This window comes from Lutjanus erythropterus, chromosome 1 (genome assembly GCF_056507025.1).
Source record: "Lutjanus erythropterus isolate fLutEry1 chromosome 1, fLutEry1.hap2, whole genome shotgun sequence".
In the NCBI taxonomy this organism is placed as follows: domain Eukaryota; kingdom Metazoa; phylum Chordata; class Actinopteri; order Lutjaniformes; family Lutjanidae; genus Lutjanus; species Lutjanus erythropterus.
The window spans coordinates 2,044,552-2,065,498 of NC_139317.1; the positions used below are offsets into that span (position 1 = coordinate 2,044,552).

General features: G+C 40.1%; 1 protein-coding gene across 1 annotated transcript in view; it reads right to left on the reverse strand.

The window, feature by feature from the left end:
- LOC146332448 (serine/threonine-protein kinase BRSK2-like) overlaps positions 1–20,947 on the reverse strand; it is a 158,150-nt gene that overhangs the window by 38,848 nt on the left and 98,355 nt on the right. Inside the window, exons 3-8 of the mRNA XM_084715457.1 lie at positions 17,461–17,546; positions 14,279–14,419; positions 10,166–10,282; positions 5,530–5,563; positions 3,568–3,636; positions 639–785 (exon numbers count right to left, since the gene is read on the reverse strand). Coding sequence (XP_084571583.1) covers positions 639–785; positions 3,568–3,636; positions 5,530–5,563; positions 10,166–10,282; positions 14,279–14,419; positions 17,461–17,546 — 594 coding nt within the window. The remainder of the gene's footprint in view (positions 1–638; positions 786–3,567; positions 3,637–5,529; positions 5,564–10,165; positions 10,283–14,278; positions 14,420–17,460; positions 17,547–20,947) is intronic.

Genomic DNA, 20,947 nt, shown 5'->3' on the forward strand with positions numbered 1-20,947 from the left:
ATAATTGTGATTCTGCAGCAGCTTCAATTTGTTTTCCGGGAGGCTGAGACCTCCTCGTCTATTCTGACCTGAAATGTTTAGTGTTATTTTTACTGCAGGTAAGTTGAGGAAAGAGCTGTCAGAAGGTGCTCATAAACTGTGATAAATAACCAGCGATTTTCACATTATGTCAAAGTGTGAAGTCACTGATCATCTGTCCTTTAGGCTGTTTCAGGTAACTTTCTGTCTTGACAAGCTGCTGTGATTGAAGTAAAACACTCATTAATTTCTATGATTTTACTCATTTAATATATGAGCAGATGTTGCAGCTCTTCAAAGCTGAAATAACTGCAGACAAAACGCAGTGAAAGCACATGATCTAAATACACCCTTTGTTATTTTCTTTTCTGAGCCAAAACAAATCCTTGGCCTGAGATGAAATGATTTTTATGCGGAGCAGAGAAGCTGCAGGGCCAGTCGTGGTGCAATTCTGCTAAATATAGCCCGAGCAGTCCCTGAGGCAGCAGCCCAGACTGTGAAAATGCAAAGCGAGCACTGATGGAAGATTTCAGCCCCTCTGCTCTGCTCTGCAGCCCGGCTGACCGGTCAGCCGGTAACGGGAGGTGGAGTGAGATGAGGTGAGATGTGTGTCTTCTCACCGTGAGCCTCTTGGAGGCGTCCACTTCAATCATACCGCGCAGAAGGTTCTGACAGTCGGGAGGGATGAAGTGCGGCATGTGGAAAACTCCCAGCTTCACCTTCTCCAACAGGTTCCTCAGGTTGTCGTCGTCAAAAGGCAGCGCCCCCTGCAGGGAGAGGAGAGGAGGAAACACCACGACGCGTCAGTCACTGTTCACCTCACACTGTGGTGACTGTAAAATATTCACAATCTGGGACTATTTAATGTCTATACAGCACAAGGTTTATAAAGATGCAACAAACAGGTATATTAAAACTGAGAAAGTTGGGGAGGCTCTTCTTCAAGGCTTCATCAGCAGCAGCTAAGTCAAGAAAATCTCATAGCCACATATATGTAGATGCTGCATTGACCTTTGGATGATTTACTGATTTACTACTACACTTTAAAAGTTTTACATTTTTATTATATCTACTTGCAGGAAGTTAGAAAAAAATCTTTTTCCCTAGACCATGTTGATCATAACTTGAACTTGAATGTTTCATATTGTAATTGTGTGTTCACAGGTGGAGACAAAATGGAGACAACACTGATGTATCGCAGCAACAGGCCAAAGCTGACAACACAGTGTCTATGTATAATATTTCCGTGGAAAATCTGGGCTGTAGTTTTCAGGATCGCAGCGTGGACTAAAGTGTTAGGGGAGTTCCAGCCTGATGGTGGCGCTAGAGTAAAGGTCAGGGGGTCACCATGTCCTCCACTAATGTCTGTGAATATCTAGAGTATACTCTGGGGCCAATAGCTGTTGAGAAATCTCAAACCTCTTCTGACACCCACAGGTCAGAAACCAACCAATCTGGAAGATTCTTAAACACAACAGAGACATCAATCTGTCCGATCACCAGACCAAACAACACACCGACTCCCTCCTGCTGTCAGGTGAGCAGCCGGTCAGGTGTTCACAGGGAGATCATCTGGGAGCAGTGTGTGTGTGTGTGTGTGTGTGTGTGTGTGTGTGTGTGTGTGTGTGTGAGGTATCAGTCATCAGAGTGTGTGATGATGAAGCAGTTCGTATCGCAGCCAGCTGGTGAGCGCGCTCAGTGACGTGATGACTGATACGTCTCCTCCTCACTGAGAACGAGGCAGGACGGAGCAGATGGCCACTAACGCTGTGTGTGTAATCACGACAACAACGCAGAGATTTATCTTCACATGATGACTGTGTTCTGTGCTCCGTCTTAATCAAGGGGAGAACATGCATGTCTGCATGAAGAACAGCAACAAGCAGTCATTTAGTTCTCCGAACGTTCACTTGTCACTGTCACATTATAATACTGCTGTGACACAAAGTCTTTATGTGATGTGCATTTTTATGTCAGTGTGCAACAGTCTGATCGACACTAACACTTGTGGACTTACAGTATCAATAACCTGGAACCAAGTTACAAACTCGCTCCTCAGCCACTTCACCGAATGAAATCTGAGACATTTTTTTTTCTGTGACTACCAAATAAATGAAAATGTGGTCAACTAGTATCTTGGCCCCAAATAACAATCCAGCAAAGAAAATACGCAGCTCTCCATACACCAACAGAAAACAGGAAGAGCGCACACAATCAAAAGACCTGATATCACAAACAGTCGGTATAGATTGAGTCACAAACAAACAGAGACATCCCACAGATAAAAAAACTAATGAAAGAGCAGGAGAAGAACAAGAAGCTGCTGTCATCCCTCAAAAACCAGGAAAGATGAAATGATTTCACTTTCACGGCAAGGTGAGTTTGATGAGGTCGATCAGCGTCTGTTATCCACACGGATGTTACATTTAGTACGTTTGTTTGTTTGTTTTGGTTTGTGTGAAGTTATTACGGCCAAAGGTTGTGACAAATGCCACAGCAGCTGCAGGTGAGCTCGCTGCAGCTCACAGTCATCTGTGAGCTGCACACCTTAATAAACTGTAATCCTCTGAAGATGTCGGCGTGTAACGGCATTATTGAATTTGCAAAGTAACTAGATACATTACTCATTACCACAAAAAGTAGTGGAGTTACAGTAACACCAGCAACAGCACTGCTCAAGTGTCATAATCATTTATCAGATTAGAACAGAAAGATGAACACAGAGTAACATGTTACATGATGAAGGCATGTTAGTCAGACAGACCATCTCCATCTTTGCACTCATTTAATTTATAATGTGGTTTCAATTTTTCAGTGGTACACACTGTGTTTCCAGCATCCATCTTTAATTCAACCCCAGCTGGTGTAAAAGAAACACAGACTGGTTGTATAAGAACAAGAACATCAGTCTGTTACGTCGTTTTCTTGAAAAAGCAGACGTAAAGACGTTACACAGTGACCTTCAGTAAAGTTCCTGTTTAAAGTTGTGTTTGGACGTTAACCTTTAATTCCCAGGACCAGCGCTGATGTCAGGTAGTTTATTTTGTGTGGAAACGTTTCAGTGACCTCTCTGTTCACCTTGGATATTCTGCAGGGAACAACTGCGTAACAAATAAAGAGTTCATTCAGCATAAACATTTGCCTCAGGAACAAACTAAATCAACTTCTCCTGATTTCCTCTGCAGTGCTGCATCAAACCAGGAGGGTGAGCAGGTTCCTCTGACGCAGCACATTTTGAACTACAATACACTTGCAGGGGAAAAGTCTAAAACAGCATTAAGTCCAGTTATACAGTAACAACTGTGTGAAAAGATGTCATTTATCTCTTAATTTCAGAATTGAAAAGGTTTATAGAAGCGAGTTAATCTGAAGAATCCAGGAAATAAATACTGTGGGCTGACATTTTCACCTTCCAAATAAAAGTATTCCTTTCTCTTTTCAGCAAAGGTTCAAACAGATCGAGATAGTTAAAGATTTGGGTACAAGCACAACGTGAAGTCTGCTTTCACTTTGAGAAACGAGGTCAGTTTGCAGGCTGCCGTCACTCACCACTAAAAGTGCAAACAGGATGACTCCACAGCTCCATGCATCTGCTTTCCTCCCGTCATACTTCTCCCCCTGGAACACAGAGATGAGACTCACATCATAAACTCCAGTAAGAAATCTGTGTGCAGCTTTCATTCTGAGTCTGTTTCAGCCTGGCTGCTCTGAGCCGTGGCACCAAACTTAATGGAAAAATCCACCAATATATGGATATTCCCTCAACGTAGCATCAGTAATTTGTGATCCTGACTGCACTGCAGGAGTTATTTTGGGGAGAAGTGTTTGAATTTTCGTTTTCTGGTGGAACCTTACCTACCTCATCTACTGTATGTCAGTTTGTAGACACAGCATGGACAGCAGGGACATGTCTCTTTATGTCAGGCTGCTGCTAAAATTGAACTCCTGTTTGTTTCCCTGTTATTTTCTTATTACATTTATCCCATAATGCATTTCAGAATATGTCACATGATGATTTAGACACATTATGTAAAAAAGTACATGTTGAACAAACATGCACAAAGTCTACAACTTTGTGTGTGTGCATGCATGTATATATGGAAAAATACAAGTACACAAATATTGTTGCTCTAACCCTGAAAAAAATAACCCCAAACCCTGGTTCAATATCACACACCGGCGTGCCATGGTGTGCCTGTGGCACCCAGAGGAGCTGTTGACAGCCAAAAGTCAGACGCAGAATTAATTTTTAGCTATGGCATTATTAATATGTTTTGTCTGAAAGTTTTTTTGTCTGTTTTTTTGACCTGTATGTTGCTGTTGTATATGTGTGTGTGTGGCCTATTTTATTTATATATTTTATATATTTTTAGGGTCATAATCATGTAATAAAACATGCAGAGTACATTTTACAGCATATTTATTTATACAGATGTTTTTTATACGTGTGAAATTTGATGTTGTGGTTCAGTCCCACACTGGTTTCAGATCATCTGAGTAGGTGACATCATTAACAACAAGCCTCCTCCTCATGCAGCTCTGTGTTGTAGACAAATGATGTGTGGCACACTAAGTTTTTTCTGATGCATCCTCAGTCTGATAATGATTTAAAATGAAATTACACCTGTTACTGTTATTATTTACATTATTCTTATTATCATTATGTATTTACAACATTTGTTATTATATTACAGTAGACCTGTGATGTTCCAAGTAACTTTCAAAATCAAATTATTTTAATGGTTTTGGGATGTTTCTGAGCATTTGAAACTACTAATATTTATATTATAATCATAAAAGGAAATATGCTGCAACAACAACAACAACAACAAAAAACTAAATACAATCAAACCTTTTCTGATAAAATATGACACTGATTCCTTATTTTTAATGCATTTTCACATCTTAGATCATAGTCGTGGTGAGTCTGTGGTCTTATTTTAATATCTCCCATACTGTTGTAATATATAGTAATGTACTGCACATAGTTCTTTTTGCATATATTTTACATGTTAGAATACTGTAAGTAAAGGTTTTTAATTGTGACACCCTATTTTCTCCAAAATAAAAGATATTTGAGAGAAGATGTTTGTCTGCATGACAAAAGGTGTCTTTAATGTCACAAAAATGATTAGAACTCATTTCCTTTGTAGGGCAGAATTGTTCAGACTAAAAAAATATCTCTTTCAAAGTAAAAACTAAATGCAACACAAAACAGAAAATGAATAAGGAAGTCTTCATCATGTAGGTTGGATGCAGGAATGAAATGAATATCATCGCTCAAACATACGAGGACATGCAGAAACTAAATGTACAAAGAAATGCAGAGCTGCATCACCAGTAGATGATCTTTTAAGTGTGTTTAAAGTGTATGTGAAGCGGCGGAGGGGGACGGGGTCGGGCGCTGTGAATGAAAAGAGGATGGAGCCGTGATGTAAGAGCCATTGTGCAGAGTGCGGTCGGAGCTGCTATTACTGTATGAAAGAAACACAGAGCAGAGAGAGCACTTACCCTGATAACCTCTGGGCAGGCGTAGTGAGGAGATCTGTAAGAGAGGCAAAGAGGCGCTTATTCTGGAGAGAACTCACAACATGACACAACAACACACACAGAGGACACACAGCCAGCAGCCATGACTTGGAGAGAGAAGGTGAAGCTTCAGTTATAAAGCTCTCTGAAGAAATCCAAACCACTTTAACAAAAATCCATGAAAATATCAAACTTTTATTGCCTGATGTGGGTTATATATATTTTTTTTAGCTAAGTGAGTGTTACATAACATGAAATGGCCTCAATCCAAATTCCAGTGACGAAGGCTCATCCTGTTGAATAACATATGACAGCATCCGACAGTGTTTCCACAATGTCACACAACTTAAAGCAACATTATGTAACTATTCTACTTTAATGGAACAGAGTCAAAATCATTTTGATGCTTATAAATGGAACGGTGCCTCTGTCATTCCCGCCCTGCACCCTGTTCTCGCCTGTTCTCACACCGTGGAACTTTAGTGTTCGGGGTCGAGACAAACGTGGAATGTTTGAATTACACAGCGGCTAACAGGGGAACAGTATTTTCTAATGAACACAGTTACAAAACACGTCACAAACAGGTCAGTTTCAGGGTCACTGTTACGACTACAGACAGTTAATACTGTCAGTAACATTGAATGGAGGCTAAACAACAACAACATGAGGCCAAAATCAAATTAAACATCAGGGCTGATAACAAATAATCAATGATCGATTAATCCGTCGTTAAGAATTTCATCAGTCACGTAAAATTTAATCCATCTACTATCAAATAAACTGTTTTAGAGGCTACACTCTTAGAAATAAGGGTTCCAAAAGGGTTCTTCCCGAAGGGCTGTGGTTCTACCCTGAATAATTTGCTGCTGTAGAACCCTTGGAGAAAAGTGTTTGTCAAAGGTTCTAATGTTTCCCTTAAGAACCCTTTTCATCCAAGGAACCTTCTTGAGAAGAAAGAGTTCTTCAAAGACTGCTGAAATCCTTGAAGAACTCTTTCATCAAGGGTTTGTCAAGGGTGATTTGTACTATAATATATAATGGTTCTCTGAAGAACCCCCGAGTTGCTTCTAGGTAAAACCTTTGGGATATAAAAGGGCTCTCGGTAGAACCCCCTGTATGTGTTCTAGATAAAACTCATGGCATATAAAAAGGTTCTCAGTAGAACCCCTGGTGTGGTTCTAAATAAAACCCTTGGAATATAAACGGGTTCTCAGTAGAACCCCCTGGGTGTGTTCTAGATAAACAATGCAGAGAGAAGCTGGGACTGGAGTAACAGATTAATGTTTGATCTGTGAGCTAAAACAACTGGCTTGTTCCTTTTTTTAGAAAAATATCACAGCAGAAAAAATTCTCTATTTCAAAAGTATGTATTAACAAGAACAACTGAGAGTGAAGAAGAACGTTTTAGATGTTCTGTTGGACAGAAATCTACAGTTTTGAGGATTTTCACAGCTTCAAATCAGTTGATAAAGAAGAAAACAAAGACAGAGGAGAGCTGTGGATAAAGTGGAATCAGTAACAGGTCACGACTGGAGCGACAGTCAGAAACTTGTTATTTTCTTGCAGGGATCTGTGTTCTCTGTGTTCTTCTGAATATCACACAGTGGTAACCCTCGCCTGGTCTCCCTCTGTGTGGATTCATCACAACAAATGAAGCAGAGAGCACGACTCTTCTCACGGCGTCTCCTCGGAGCTCGCAGAGTAAACACACGCTCCATCATTGCCAACATCATACTTCATTATGCTAATGTATGTAAAAACCAGTCGATGTGAACTGCTCAAACACGGTCGTGTCAAAATACACTAACTGCGATCTAATTACTGCAGAGCTAATGTTCATCCTTCCTGCTGGAGGCGACGTGTCCAGAGTGACATTTAATAAATTCCATTAGCGTCATGTGAAGAGTCATGTGATGTGTTACTCATGCGAGATATTTACAGGATCCATCAGAGGATCTTCATAAAAACTGTCCTCATCACTGAAGAGGAGCCTGACAGATGGACACAGTTCTGTTTATGTCCTGTGGAACCATCAGTACGTCTCTGTGCACGTAGAGAACCATCAGCATTTTTAACATCCAGTAAATGTGCTGCTGGTTTTGGTTATTCACAGGTAAAAGCTGGGCGAAATATGAATTTGACAAGGTCTAAATGAACCACAGATTTTATAATAATTAGTGGAACCTCTGGGTCTGAAAAGTGAAGCCAATGCAAAGTGTCTTAAACTTCAGCCTGGCTTAATAAGCTGCATTTATTTCATAAAAATAAGCTGTGTGCATGATTAATTGTAAGAGCCCCACAAATGCAGATAAATGATTTCGGACTGAATGGATATTTGGTGTTAGTTTTGGCCCGGTGGAGGTTCCCATTGGTCTGGTGGTCCACCAGGCCTTTACAGTTATTAGGAGAACTCTGCTAGACATCTACAAAATGCATATAATCATTTGAATTTCTAAGCCACCAAATTAATTCTGACAGGGAACTTATGGCGGACTGCTGTACTGAATGATAATGAAGATGAATAAGTAACCGTGGGCAGAACATTTTTCTCAGTAACTCCATGTTCTTCTTCCCTCTGTCTTTGTGCAGCATCTTTGAGCCGGAGGAGTCGGCTTTAACTGTTCCACATCACTGACTCCATGAAACACTTGTTGGCCTGCGGTGAGCTGTGGTGAGCGGGACACGTCGGACCAGCCCGAGTCCTGCAGAGCTTTATAAAGCCTGCGGAACAAACAAACAGCAGCTCACGGATTGAAAGATTTCTTCTGTTTCCAGAGTCACGACATCTTTATACAGCAACACAGGACTTTTAAAGATCCACTAATCGAATGTTTTGTTAACTATAAATTAAATGAGTACTTGTAAGATGAAAAGGATTGTTTCTGCTGATGAGTCCATGTGATTTTATCCTCTTTTAGCTCAAAGTTTTAGCACACGTCCTGTCTGTTCTCATCAAGCGAGCTCTGATAAACCCACCATACACAACCTGCTCAGCAGCAACACAATTAGAGACCAGACGACGAACACAGTGGAGCATTAAGTGGCTGGTGGAGACCAAAGCAGAGCTAAAAGGAGAACAAATACTGGACGTCAGGTGGACACAAATATGACTTCAGATGAACGATGTTAGTCCCTGTCTCAGTAGCTTTTTCTGTATTACCTGAAAATCCCTTGAATTCACCACCTCTTCTGAAAAATCTGTTGTTCTTCTTTCTATCCAGTGATGTCACAGTGATGTCATTAGTATTAAGGGAGAACTACAGGCTTTTTCAGATCAGATTTCCCGTCTTGTCCTCTGCGTAGAGAGTATTTTTGTCACCTAACAATACGTCCTTGCCAGCAAAATAACAGCTATACGACAGGGTGGTGATAACATGGCAACATCTGCGTGGGAGATGCAAGCTTGCCTGCAATGCATCCTGGTACATGAAGGCACTAGTGCACGACTCTGTGAGCAGGAAAACCTGACTGGTTGTGTTTCCATCCAAATGTATTTAACTGAATTTCGAGTAAATCAGGAAAAAAGGAAATGTGAATGAATGCTTTTTGTTTTTACGAGTTGGTTCATCAAGATAAGCAGCAGGTGGCGCCAATTCTCTGGTCAGAAAACCATTATAACACTGCAGAAGAAGAGGACGCAACACGATGATGTAAATAAAACAGTTCAAACAGTGAAAAACAATGTAGAAAACAAGATATCATTGATATATTTGTTTGTTTCATGTATTAATGTGAGGAAGGTTCCATCAGATCTGTGTGGAATCATCATGGACGTGTTATAGAGCCGTGAGAGCCGTGAAGAAACAACTGATTAGTCATGTGACTTATGTGTTCACTACATCAGAACCTCAGAAAAGCGTTTCTATCACCGATTAAGAGCATAAACTTTTATTATATAAAAACAAAAAACACCTTAAACAAGTGTAAGAACTTTTTCTTTTTTGCCATTTTGATCAACCTTTTCTAATGTGATAATGTGATCTTTTTTTTTTTTTGTTAAATAAAGTATAACAAAAAGAAAGAAAATCCACTGATGGAAAGAACAGCTAGTAACATCTCTGTTACCATCCAGACTTTGTTCCATAAGGATGAGACAAGAGAAGGACAGAAATATTGAGCTGACTCATTCTTCTAATGACTAAACTCAATAATCTGTTCTCTGTAACGATCAGAAAGTCCTGTTCTCTGTGGTGGATTACAGAACTTAACAAGGCATCATTTAGTCAAAGCAACAGTTGTAGTTCTGAATAATGTGGTGAGAAATCAACCTCAATTCTCTTTTGCTGCCTTTCTTGACTTAAATGCTGCTGAACATAAATAAGAATGCAGAGTTGCAGCTTTAGAATAAATAACCCACAGACCAACATGATGCACTTCTGAGTCAAGCAGCTGTAAAATGGTGGACATTTCATTTGCTAAAAATTCTTCACAATAAAAGTTCCCTGTTGTTTTGCTGTTTAAAAGCTTTTATTATGAAGCAAAAAGAAAAAAAAAACATGATTTACAATAATCTGTTGTATTTCTGTTAACCTTTTCTCGTTAGTGTTTATGAAGTGCATTATGTTGGACTCACAGCCAAAGTTTCAGGACCTCGGCTTGACATTCAGTTGTTACTCACCCACAGCTGGTCTCCAGCAGACTGTCCCCGACCTGCAGAGACGCCATGCCAAAGTCTGCTATCCTGATGTTGTTCTTCTCGTCTAACAACAAGTTCTCCGGCTTCAAATCTCTGTGGCTGCAGGAAAGAAAACAGAAGAGAGACTGAAATGTTGTGAAATGAATTTTAAACTGACTCATATTTTATGGAGAAATATTTTCTGATGTCCTCCAGCCGCTCAGGTTCAACGCTCACTGATTTATATTAGAGCTTGAGATCTGTACCCATACCTGACGGGGACCGACGGGAACCGATGGGTTTATTTATTTATTATTTATTTATTTATTTTAATTTTTCTCCCAAGTTTAGTCATTGCCAGTTCCAATTCCCTGCATGCATTGTTCCTGTCACTGAAAACTCCTGCTGATAGACAGATAGCTGTACTTTTTGCTAAAGCAACTAATCGCTAACAGCTGCTTCCTGTAACTTTTAGTAAGTGGCTAACAGAAAAGGGTTCAGCAGCCTCTCAGACAGACTGGGACTGAACACATGGAATACAGAACTCAGGTCATTTACAGAGTTCCCTGAAAGAAAGACTTTTGCTAAACTTGCTAACAGCAAACTGCCATTAGCTTGGTTGGCCATGCAGCTACCTGACTCAAACCCAAAGTGCCAGGAGCCCGCTTGTCCGAGGGGGAGAAACAGAGGGTCATCGTGGGTCGGAGAGACGTCGCTGCAGGAGGGTTGGGCTCACTAAGGCCCTGCTCCAGAGCAGGACCATCTTGGGCACGGCTCGGCGCGATAAAAGAGGTAATGGAAATGAAAATCAGTGCGCCACAGTTTGAATCGATACGACCAAAAGCGCCAGTGGAAAAGCACCAGACCAAAACATCTGATCTCAAAAGCTTCTTCTTTCACTGTTCTGAAGCTGAAGAAGCTTTTCAGACGACAGACATCCTGTTTGCTTTGACCTACAGCAGCACTTAGATATCTGAGTGTCACCTGTTTCCATCCTGTCTGTCCATTTCTGTACATCAGTATCAGTCCATGAATGTGGTGACCATTTCAATTCAGCTTTGAATTTTTGCAAAATAATATCTGAATCCAGCAGCTCCTGACAACTGAAGGCACTTAGCTTTTATGCTTCAGCCTCTGCAGCGCTGTGGGCGAAACAATTAGTCCTGAAAGCATTCAAACCTACAGGATTTCTTCTGAGGTGAAGGCTACTTCATTACAATCCAATTATCAAGAAGTGATATACTCCAGGTGTAAAAGAGTCCGAGTCGGCATCTGAATGACCCCTTTTACTCATAATGAGCAAAAGGAAATGAAACCAGCAGATAAGAGCTCGACCGGTTCAGAATTAATCCAGTTCTTCAAAAGATAAACACTCGATGTCTGATGTCAGAGGCAGAACGTCTTTGATGTGAAATCACTTCTCAGATACATGGAGCTGTGCTGTGCTGAGGAACTAAAGGTGCTCTGAGAGATGAAAAGAGATGAAGAGGAGCTGGACCGTCTGACGTCGCCCCCGGCAACAGCTGATGAAGAGGGAGGCTGGAGAGGAGGAACCTGTTGTTCACTCATCAGAACCTGCTTCTAGGATTACGACGTCATTATCAGTTCTTAGAAAATAAACTATGTGCTGCCTTACAGCAAAGAAATCTTGATCATTCTCTTTATAGTGAATTTGTGTTACACTACAGACGATATTTACTGAACTAAATTACTGTCAAGGTGGAAAGTTCTTTTAGGGAATGTGCTAAAACTACACATGTACACGAGCTGTAATTCATCTGGTTTGCAGGGAGTGAAGTTAAAAAAGACAAAAACAAACAAATTTAATACTTTTTATTATTTGTCTAATGAGAGACGAGGACAGGGGACATCAACCACTGTCTCTTTTGTCCTCCTTTAGCCTCCACAGTCTTAAACTTTACGAGCATGAGAGCGGGCCCTTTTCCACCAAATTAGCTCTGGTACTTGAACTGGTTTTGTTCAAGATTCTTGAAACCTCGGTGCTCTCTAGTGAACCAGCCTGTGTTTCTTTTTGGTTCCAGCTGGGAACCAACTTTTCTGGGTTAGAACGAGTTAATTTTTGGTGGAAATTCTCAGAACATTTCAAGAACCAGAACTGGGCCGGTTCCATGTTGGTTACAGCGTGTGGGGAGAATTGAGCTCGTGTTCCTCACAGTCTTGAACCTGCAGGACCACATTTATGAACAGGAAGCAAAGATGCCCCCACATGAGGATGTATTTCCACCGACGGTTATGTTCTGTTGCCTCATATCAAGTGCACATGCAAGTTTTTGAGAATAATAAACATCTTAGAGGAACTCTTATTACTCTCAGTATTTTGTCTATCTTTTAGTGAAACTGATACAATGTGTGCTTCCTCTCAAAAAAAATAAAAATAAAATAAAATAAAAAGAAGGGGGGGTTTGAATGCTGATTTGGATGTCTGTTACCATGGCAACGGTAGAAACTTTGGGGATTCGAAGCTTTTGGGTCAGCCTTGAATGGATCGCAAAATAAACAGTTTCTGCTGCTAAAGTTGATTATTGTCGAAGTGGCATTTTTAGAAATGTGAGCGTGAATACACTCTGCAAGAGGACGGATGTGTGTGAGTAAATAATGAGTCAATGAGTCTGATGCTGTCAGACAAAAACCATTAATGAATAAATGAGTTGTGGAAAAATTACCATGGGAGACTTTCCGAAAATTTTATTGGCTGCTTCAATCATAACAATGTGGACAGGAGCTGCTGTGGAAAATACTTATTGAAGCTGAGGCCCCTGAGGTGAACAGAGACGTAGAGCTGCGTGAAAAATAAGAGCAGCAGTTGTTGCATCGCTGCTCTTTTGTCTTACAATCCGGCGGCACGCTGAAGAGTGTAGACCCACCAGTATTGTCACATTTTGTCCTGTTTAGATGTGAAAAGTTCACATTCTGTCTCCGTGGTCAAGTTAGCAAGAACTCATTTGCAAAGTCCAGTTAGACTTTCAAAATAAAGCTTGCTGCTTCAGGTGACAGTTACAGTTTAGTAACTAGTTTAGTTTTAGAAAAACACGATGGTTTGTGTCACTTCCTTAAAACAATCAACTTTGACTATTTGTCTCACACAGGAATCAAACAATAGTCCCCTGTTCTGTGTTTTTGCCAACAATCCTGCCAAATATTGCTGTTTGATATAACTTGATACTGCACCAAACATAATAAAGATCTTTTCAAAGCATACCTGTCAACCCTTCTGTTTTTCCCAGGATTCTTCTGTACTTTACCTTTAATTCCAACCTTCCTCCCATTTATATATTTTCTCATAAATCTCCTGTATTTTTTTTAAAAAAAGTTAAACGTAGACGTAGCCTGCCAGGCTTATTTGATGTTTTTCCTCCATCGCCCTCCAGTAAAACAAAAGAGAGAGAGGTTGGTGGCTAACTCATATTTATGAGATAACAAAAGATGAAATTATGAGTTATTCTGTGTGGTCTCCTTTTGATAACTAACACAGTAACTGATAATAGTAACATTTCTATATGTTACACACTTTGTTGTGAGACTGAGTTGTGTCTTGTGTTGTGCTGAACGGAGAGATCCTGTAAAGTGACTTTTACTTTTCTTTTAAATTTGCTGTAATGTTCTCGCCTGCTGTAAGCACTTTTTTTTTTACCTGATCACTGCTTTTACAACAGTTTCTGTGTGTCTCTCACACTGTTTTCAATTTATTTTCTTTCCCTTTGTGTCTGAAGAAAAAGTGCTGCAGAATTTTACACCAGCTTTTCCAGAACATTAGATTTTCCTCTGTTGCAGTGGTCGGCCAGCAGTGATAAATCAGGTGCAGCAGCTATTTGTGCAAATTTACATTTCCCCCACCCATAATTTGTGCCTTCAAACAGTAATACACTGGAATACATATTTTATGAGCCTGCATTCATTCATCCATTTTTCCTGCACACAATCTTGACTAGTGAGAACAATTTCTGAATAAATTTGATTTGAAAGCAACCAAACCCTCCCAGAGTACAAAGCTGTAAGTAACAAAACCTCCCAAACCCGACCGACTGATTCAAAATGATAAAATCTGATATATGAGATGTCTGCTCCCTCATTTCTCAGAGTATACAGGTAACAAACCATATGGAGTGGCTGTGGCAGAAGTCCAGGGCTGAGATGATCTGTCTGAAGAACTTTCTGGCCTCTTTAGGTGTTAACCGGCCTTTTTTCACCAGGTAGTCGAACAGCTCGCCTCCGGACACGTGCTCTAGCACCAGGTACCTGCAGAGGAACAGAGAGAACACGTGTCAGAAGGACTCAACAGAAGACAAGCTTCTCTACAAGTTGAGAACCTTTTCTGTGCTTTCTAGAAATGTCTACAATCAATGAGCCATTTTTCAGTTCCTAAAATCTCATAACTACTGCAGATGTACAATTACAATTACAATTTCATTTAGCAGATGCTTTTATCCAAAGCAATATACATCTGAGAGCTGATACAACACAAGCAAGGATCTAGTCAGGAGAGAAAAATATGAGTAAATGCCATAAAACAAAGTTCAAGTCAGAGAGAATGTAGGTGCCTACAGGCAGTGCAAGTGACAATGTGCACAGAAGGCATGAGATACATTAGATTGTTTTTTTTATGGATTTCCTGTGCAGCTAATAAAGTGCAAAGGTGTTCACAAAAAAGCTGTGTCTTCAGTCTTCTTTTAAGACTGAGAGGGACTCAAACATGGTTTGGTCACTCGATCCACCATCGAGGATCCACAAACTGGAAGAGTCCAGCTAGCGGCTTTGGACCCTGTTGTCTTGGTTGAATCAGACGTCTTTCATTGTCAGAGTGCAGTGAGCAGGATGGAGTGTAGACCTGGAGTTCAGGTACATGGGAGCAGTTTTAGTTGCTGTTTTGTAGGCGAGTGTCAGGGTTCTGAATCTGATTCAGCTGACTGCCACATTCTGGATCAGCTGTAGAGGTTTGGACGTGCATGTGGGGAGGCCTGCAGGTAAGGAGCTGCAGCAGTCGATGTGTGCTATCACGAGAGCCTGACCCAGGGATTGTACTACATGCTCAGACAGGTCATGTCTGATCTTCCTGATGTTGTACAGGGGAAAACGGCACAACAAGGCCACATGAAGGTTAGTTGGTCGTCAATCGTGGCGCCCAACTTACTGGCAGATCTTGTAGGTGTGAGATACAAGTCAGAATTGCAAGACTAAAAGTCATAATCATGACATAAAATTAGAGAGAAAAACAGTTTGATGATTAACACAACACAATGTTAACCAAAACTAAGGTCACCATGACAACAGAGGTGACTCCACAGTTAATGAGAAGCACTGGCATGAGCACTACATGCAGTTTGAAAGAGTAAGTAAGATTATTTGATTGCAGACTGAAGAGACTGAGTTGCATGTTGGATGCAAAATCAGAATCAGCAAAGTAACAAATAACTGCTGCTGTCTGACAACTGCATTCGAATAAAAAGCAGGAAACAATAGTTCCTTCTGAAATGCAGGAAGTCTCTTTAAATGGTAAGACTCCAGGTAAACTGTACTTCAGCACTAACTCACCTCTGAGTCCCCACAGAAAATAAACATCCTCACGTCCTCCGTTTAATTTTTCCTCCAGATGAAGGAGGCATTAATGAAATAATTGAGTCATAAACTACAGAGTATTTGTCTGAGGCGTGTTAAAGTCACCACAGTACGTTGGTACAGGATGTAAATCCTTGAGAAAATCCCCGACCCGTGCTGTTTTGTGTGCCTGTGGTTTAAAATGTTTTATCTACCTCCTGCGTTCATTTGTCTCGGAGACATCTCCGATCCTCGGCCTCCTCCTTGCAGCTCGTCCTCCCCACGGACTGATTTATTAGCAGATTAAGGGATCTGCTCAAGCGTTTACCTGTCACAGCTATTTAAATTAGAAACGTGTTCGCTTGTGATTTGTGAGTGTGAAATTTTCTCCTGCAAACTGTTTGCATCGGCGCTGACCGCCCGTCCCTGTCCTCGCAACATTAAGAAAACAAATTCCTGCTCCATTTGACAGCACAGCCTTTATCAATTATTGAAGAGCGCATTAAGCCGTGCCACTGGAGCACGGCCGCCACACACAGTAGATTAATGTATACAACAAAACATGGATATACATTAAAGCTCCGCAGTCACAGGGGGCAGGTTATAGTGAGGAGGGGGGGCAGATAAAACATTTCATGCTTTAATAAAATCCCAGAGCTCGAACTGCTGCAGAATGAACAGACTCCAGTAAATGTGTTCTGCAGTCTGTCGACGGGACCGAAGGCAATTTAGAGTTTTGGTTTCCATTTTAAAATCTTATCAGTGTTGTTCATCAGCCTTAAAGTCAGACTGAAATTTGTAAATTTTGTGTGAAGAAATATAAAGTGTAACAGTGCAGATTTTTCTAGCAAAACAGTTTGTGGAATATCTGAAGAACCAGCATCTTTGCCTCAAGCCTTCCCAAAACACCAAAGACTGTACTGGAGCAGATCTGACTGTCTGTTCAGGCTGCAAATATGACAAGACTGTTGTTTCCCTTTTCAACAAGTCCAAGTAGGAATGTGCATCTCACTGACTGATACGATGCATCTTAGAAATTTTCAAATCAATACGATTCAGGCCAAATACGATGCAATGTGTGAAACTTTACATTTTGATTTCATTAATGTTATATTCACAAGAAGAAAGACACACCACTTTCCTTTAAACCTCACAGATCAAAGATCTCAGCAATAAAGGAATAATGTCACTGTCTGGGGGTTCATCTGGTCATTTCCTGTTTTGTTTTCTAGTCCTGGTTCTCTCTCACTTATCTTCACTTCACTTGATTTTACATCTTTGTCTTTTCCCCATCATTTTTGATTTGCATTTGTTTCATTGTCTGACTAGTTCTTTGTCTATTTAGTCCTTGTGTTTCTCTCTGTCTGTGTTGGTTCATTGTTGTCCTGTTACAAGCTTTTTGTGTATTCAGTTGCTTTATTAAAACACATTTTCAACAGTTTCTGCTTTGCTCTGTCTGCATCTGGATCCACCATCTTGTTTACTGTTACACTTTGACAAATAAACTACTTGGGATGAAAAGAAAAATAAAACCTTGCAAATGTGCATGATTTTACTTTGAAAAGATCTAAAGACTACAAAATATATTTCAACTAAATGACTCAACAACAAATGCCAACTACTGATGAGTATTTCCTGCATATTCAGTCTTTTTAAGGTCAAAGGCAGTTTAAAACAGTGAAGTTGTGCACTGAATTTTAGATGAAGAGTGATGATGTGGTTGCTCACAGTGTGAGTGGACTTACAGGTATTTCTTATTTTCATAGACGTCATGCAGCTTTAAAACGTGGGGATGCTCTATGAGTTTCAGAATGGCTATCTCCCGCTCCACCTGCAGAGAAACACAGAGACAAGGAAATCAGCAAGACATTAAATACATCATCCTCATTACACTAAAGTTAAGGCCATGAACACCACACGCCTGTTTGACTGGACGATTAGTTCAAACAGACAGGAAACACACACACACACACAAGGTGTGTATTTGTTACATCACATTAACACAAACAGACCGTGGGTTGTTTTCACACTCATGCTGTCCAGATCTGAAACAAAAACTCAAACATTTAACCTCTGGACGGATGCACTCGTAACGCTCGATGTACACATCTGTTAAGAATTGCTGACTTTGATGCTCTTTATATTCTGTCATCTGTATGACAGTTACATGTAAAATGACACACTAACTCTGCACAATATGAGTCAGTACAGACTGCATGGCATGAAATGATATGTGGAAGAAAGTGTTGCGACAACACACTCAGTCTCTTAATGTGAATCAAAATACACATTTTTAAACCATAATTCTTATTTATCTTTGATCTAGAAGGACCACAGAGTCGACATGTAAAGGTTGAGACACATCTGATGTAAATATTATTGAATGAATTTGTCTAAAAATAAAGTTTACCAGAGCTTGAGCAGTATTCCCACCTTTTTTAAAACCAGGAAGTGAGACAGGGGTCCTTAGGGTATAGCTGACCCTTTTAATGCCTGATTAAATCATCTGGGAAACAACTTTAGAGTCAACATTTTCATAGAAAATAGCACATTTTTACACGTGTTATCAGTGGGTATTGTTACTTTTAGATTTTGAAGATTTTTAACACATTTTTAAATTGTTTAAAGTTGTGAATTCTTGTCTGGGACAAGGATGTTTTCTGAAGTTTAGAAATAAAAAAAAACAATTAAAACAAATTACATATATTTAATTTATATATGTTATTTATATTTGGTACTAATAACTTTATTTATTATTACTATTATTATTTTTTTAGACAGGTCATGATTTGCCCCAATTCTCAAGAAAGGGTGATATATATATATATATAGATAGATAGATAGATAGATATATATTTCTACCTTCAACAATCACCAGCTGTCAGACAAATACAGCAGCCTAATTATTCTGTTCTTCTTCAGCAGCAGGAGGACTCATAACCACAGTCAAACGTTCTCAGAGCGTCACTGGAGCTGGAGCTGTTTTAATACTGTCCACATCACACTGAAGACTTCACTGACTGCTTCTCTGATTAATGACACTCTGCTGTTTTTACACTGAAGCTGCAGCTCACAGTAATAAATGACTGTATGAACATCAGCAAACACCTGCCTGAGCTCACACACACACTGTTACCACTGTGTTAATGTGTGATACTGCAAAGCCATCATCATCATCATCATCATCATCATCATCGTCCACACTGTAAAAAAGAATGGTTGAGATGACTAAAAATTTCAAGTGTTTTGAATTTCTAAAATTTAAAACTTTAAGTTTATCTAAAGAAGGAAAGTAAATTATCTCAACACAAGATCAGCAGTTGGTAAAACTTTTGAAAACTTTTCAAAGAGTTTGAGTTGGACTAAGAATTCAAAAATTCATTGCCGTCTGTTGCCTTGAAGTTTTGACTTTTCTCTGCGGTTTCAGTTGAACAGTACAAGCAGATCATCATCCTCCTGTCCTCGTGATGCATTCTATGTTTGAAGCATGATTCTGAAAGACAAACATGTTGTTTATTCCCCATGACTTCACCATCGTACGTTGAGGTGTTACTGCAAGTTTCTTACAGTTAGCCTTTAAAAAGATTTATGAGCAAGAGTAAGAAAAGTTAACAGTTTCATCCTATTTTCTTTAGAGGTAATAAGGCTGTTGGTATTTCTCTTCAACAAATCTCATGAAAACAGATATGAGTCTTTCATGTATCAAGTCTGAATAAGCTAACTTAGCTTAGCATATTTTTACACTTTGTTTTTGTGCAGCAGTATTAAATAAAGAGTTTTATTTAATTTCTGTGTATTTTATAATAACTTTAGATGATTAAGCTTGTTTTATCTGGGTAAAAGAGAGAAACTCTAATTCAGAAGGTGTGTGATTGTATTTCTCTGTTTAATAAGGAAAACAGGTATAAGAATATTTCCTTTCTTGACGTTTTGTGAGTTTTTATGAGAAAAGACCAAAACCAACAGTGAATGTATCTACTAACAAGTATTGCCTTTGCATCACAGCCTGATATATCTGTTACATCAAATATATCTCTGTGACACAGAGCTCAATTTTAAGGGATTTGTTGACAAGAAGAAGAATATGAAGTAACAGCAGACATTAGATTGTCTGTCATAAGAGAGAAACTACATTATTTTTGCCAGCAGGCTGAGTCCGGCTGCAGGTGAGTGTCATGAACTGAGACAGAGTCTTATGAAGAGTAAAGTGTGTGGACATGGAGCTGCTGCCTGTAGCCTGTAGCTGTCTCACTTCTAACCTGCCTGCTGTGCTCTGGATTTACTGCCAGTTGGCACCTCAGCAGGCCGCAGGGTAAACTGAGTTTAGACCTCTGTACTGCAGAGACAAACTGCTGCAGCAGACACCATCAGTCAGACGTGTTATTACACTGCACCTCCGAGCTCTTTTTGTTTGGTGAGTTTTTGAAATTCCTGTGGATAAATGGACAAATAGACACAAAAAGATGACGTCTAGTCGCAGGTTTTCAAGCACAAACAACAGGAGTCGGATGGCAGAAAATGTTCCCGGCTCTGAAACAAGGAAAGCATCTTTGCAGAGGTGATATTCTGCACCGATTCTCGAGAATCATACAAAAATAAATCCATCAGAGGAAGAGTTATGGGGATGCATCTGCTGATAAGAACTTGTTATGGTGCTGAATTAATGAAGTGAAATGAAATGGCAGCTCAGTCTGACCGTCAGGCTCAAGCAAAGCAGGAGAAACACCGACACTGAAGTGCTGTTGGCACCTGAAAATTAAATCTCACCCAAGAGGATGATGTTTCCACCACAGAAGCCACTTTATCGATATCAGCTTGTTGAGAATGTCAGATCGGTTTTACACGTTTCTGTTGAGAGAATCAATGATGGAGACGCTGTGTGGGCGTCAGAGGGGATCTATAGCTCAGGTAATCAAACTGATCCTCTCCTGATACGTACTATTGATTTCAGATTCTCGTCGCTGCTGAGGAACACACAAACGCTCTCAGTCAGCTGCCAATCAGAGCTCATTTTGTCTTCATGACTCTCCCCCTGACCTGACGGTCTGAGTCACCCTCCGGCGTCCTCGTTCAGCGGTCATGTGACAGGTCTGAGAGGCCAAACGCCTCACAGAAGACAACCCCAAAATGAAACTTCACTCCCATCAAAGCCGCCGGTCTTCAAAGGTCTGTCACGGCGAGTGATGGCGGCGGCTGGCAGCAAAATAAATAATAAAAGAGTTGCCTTTAATC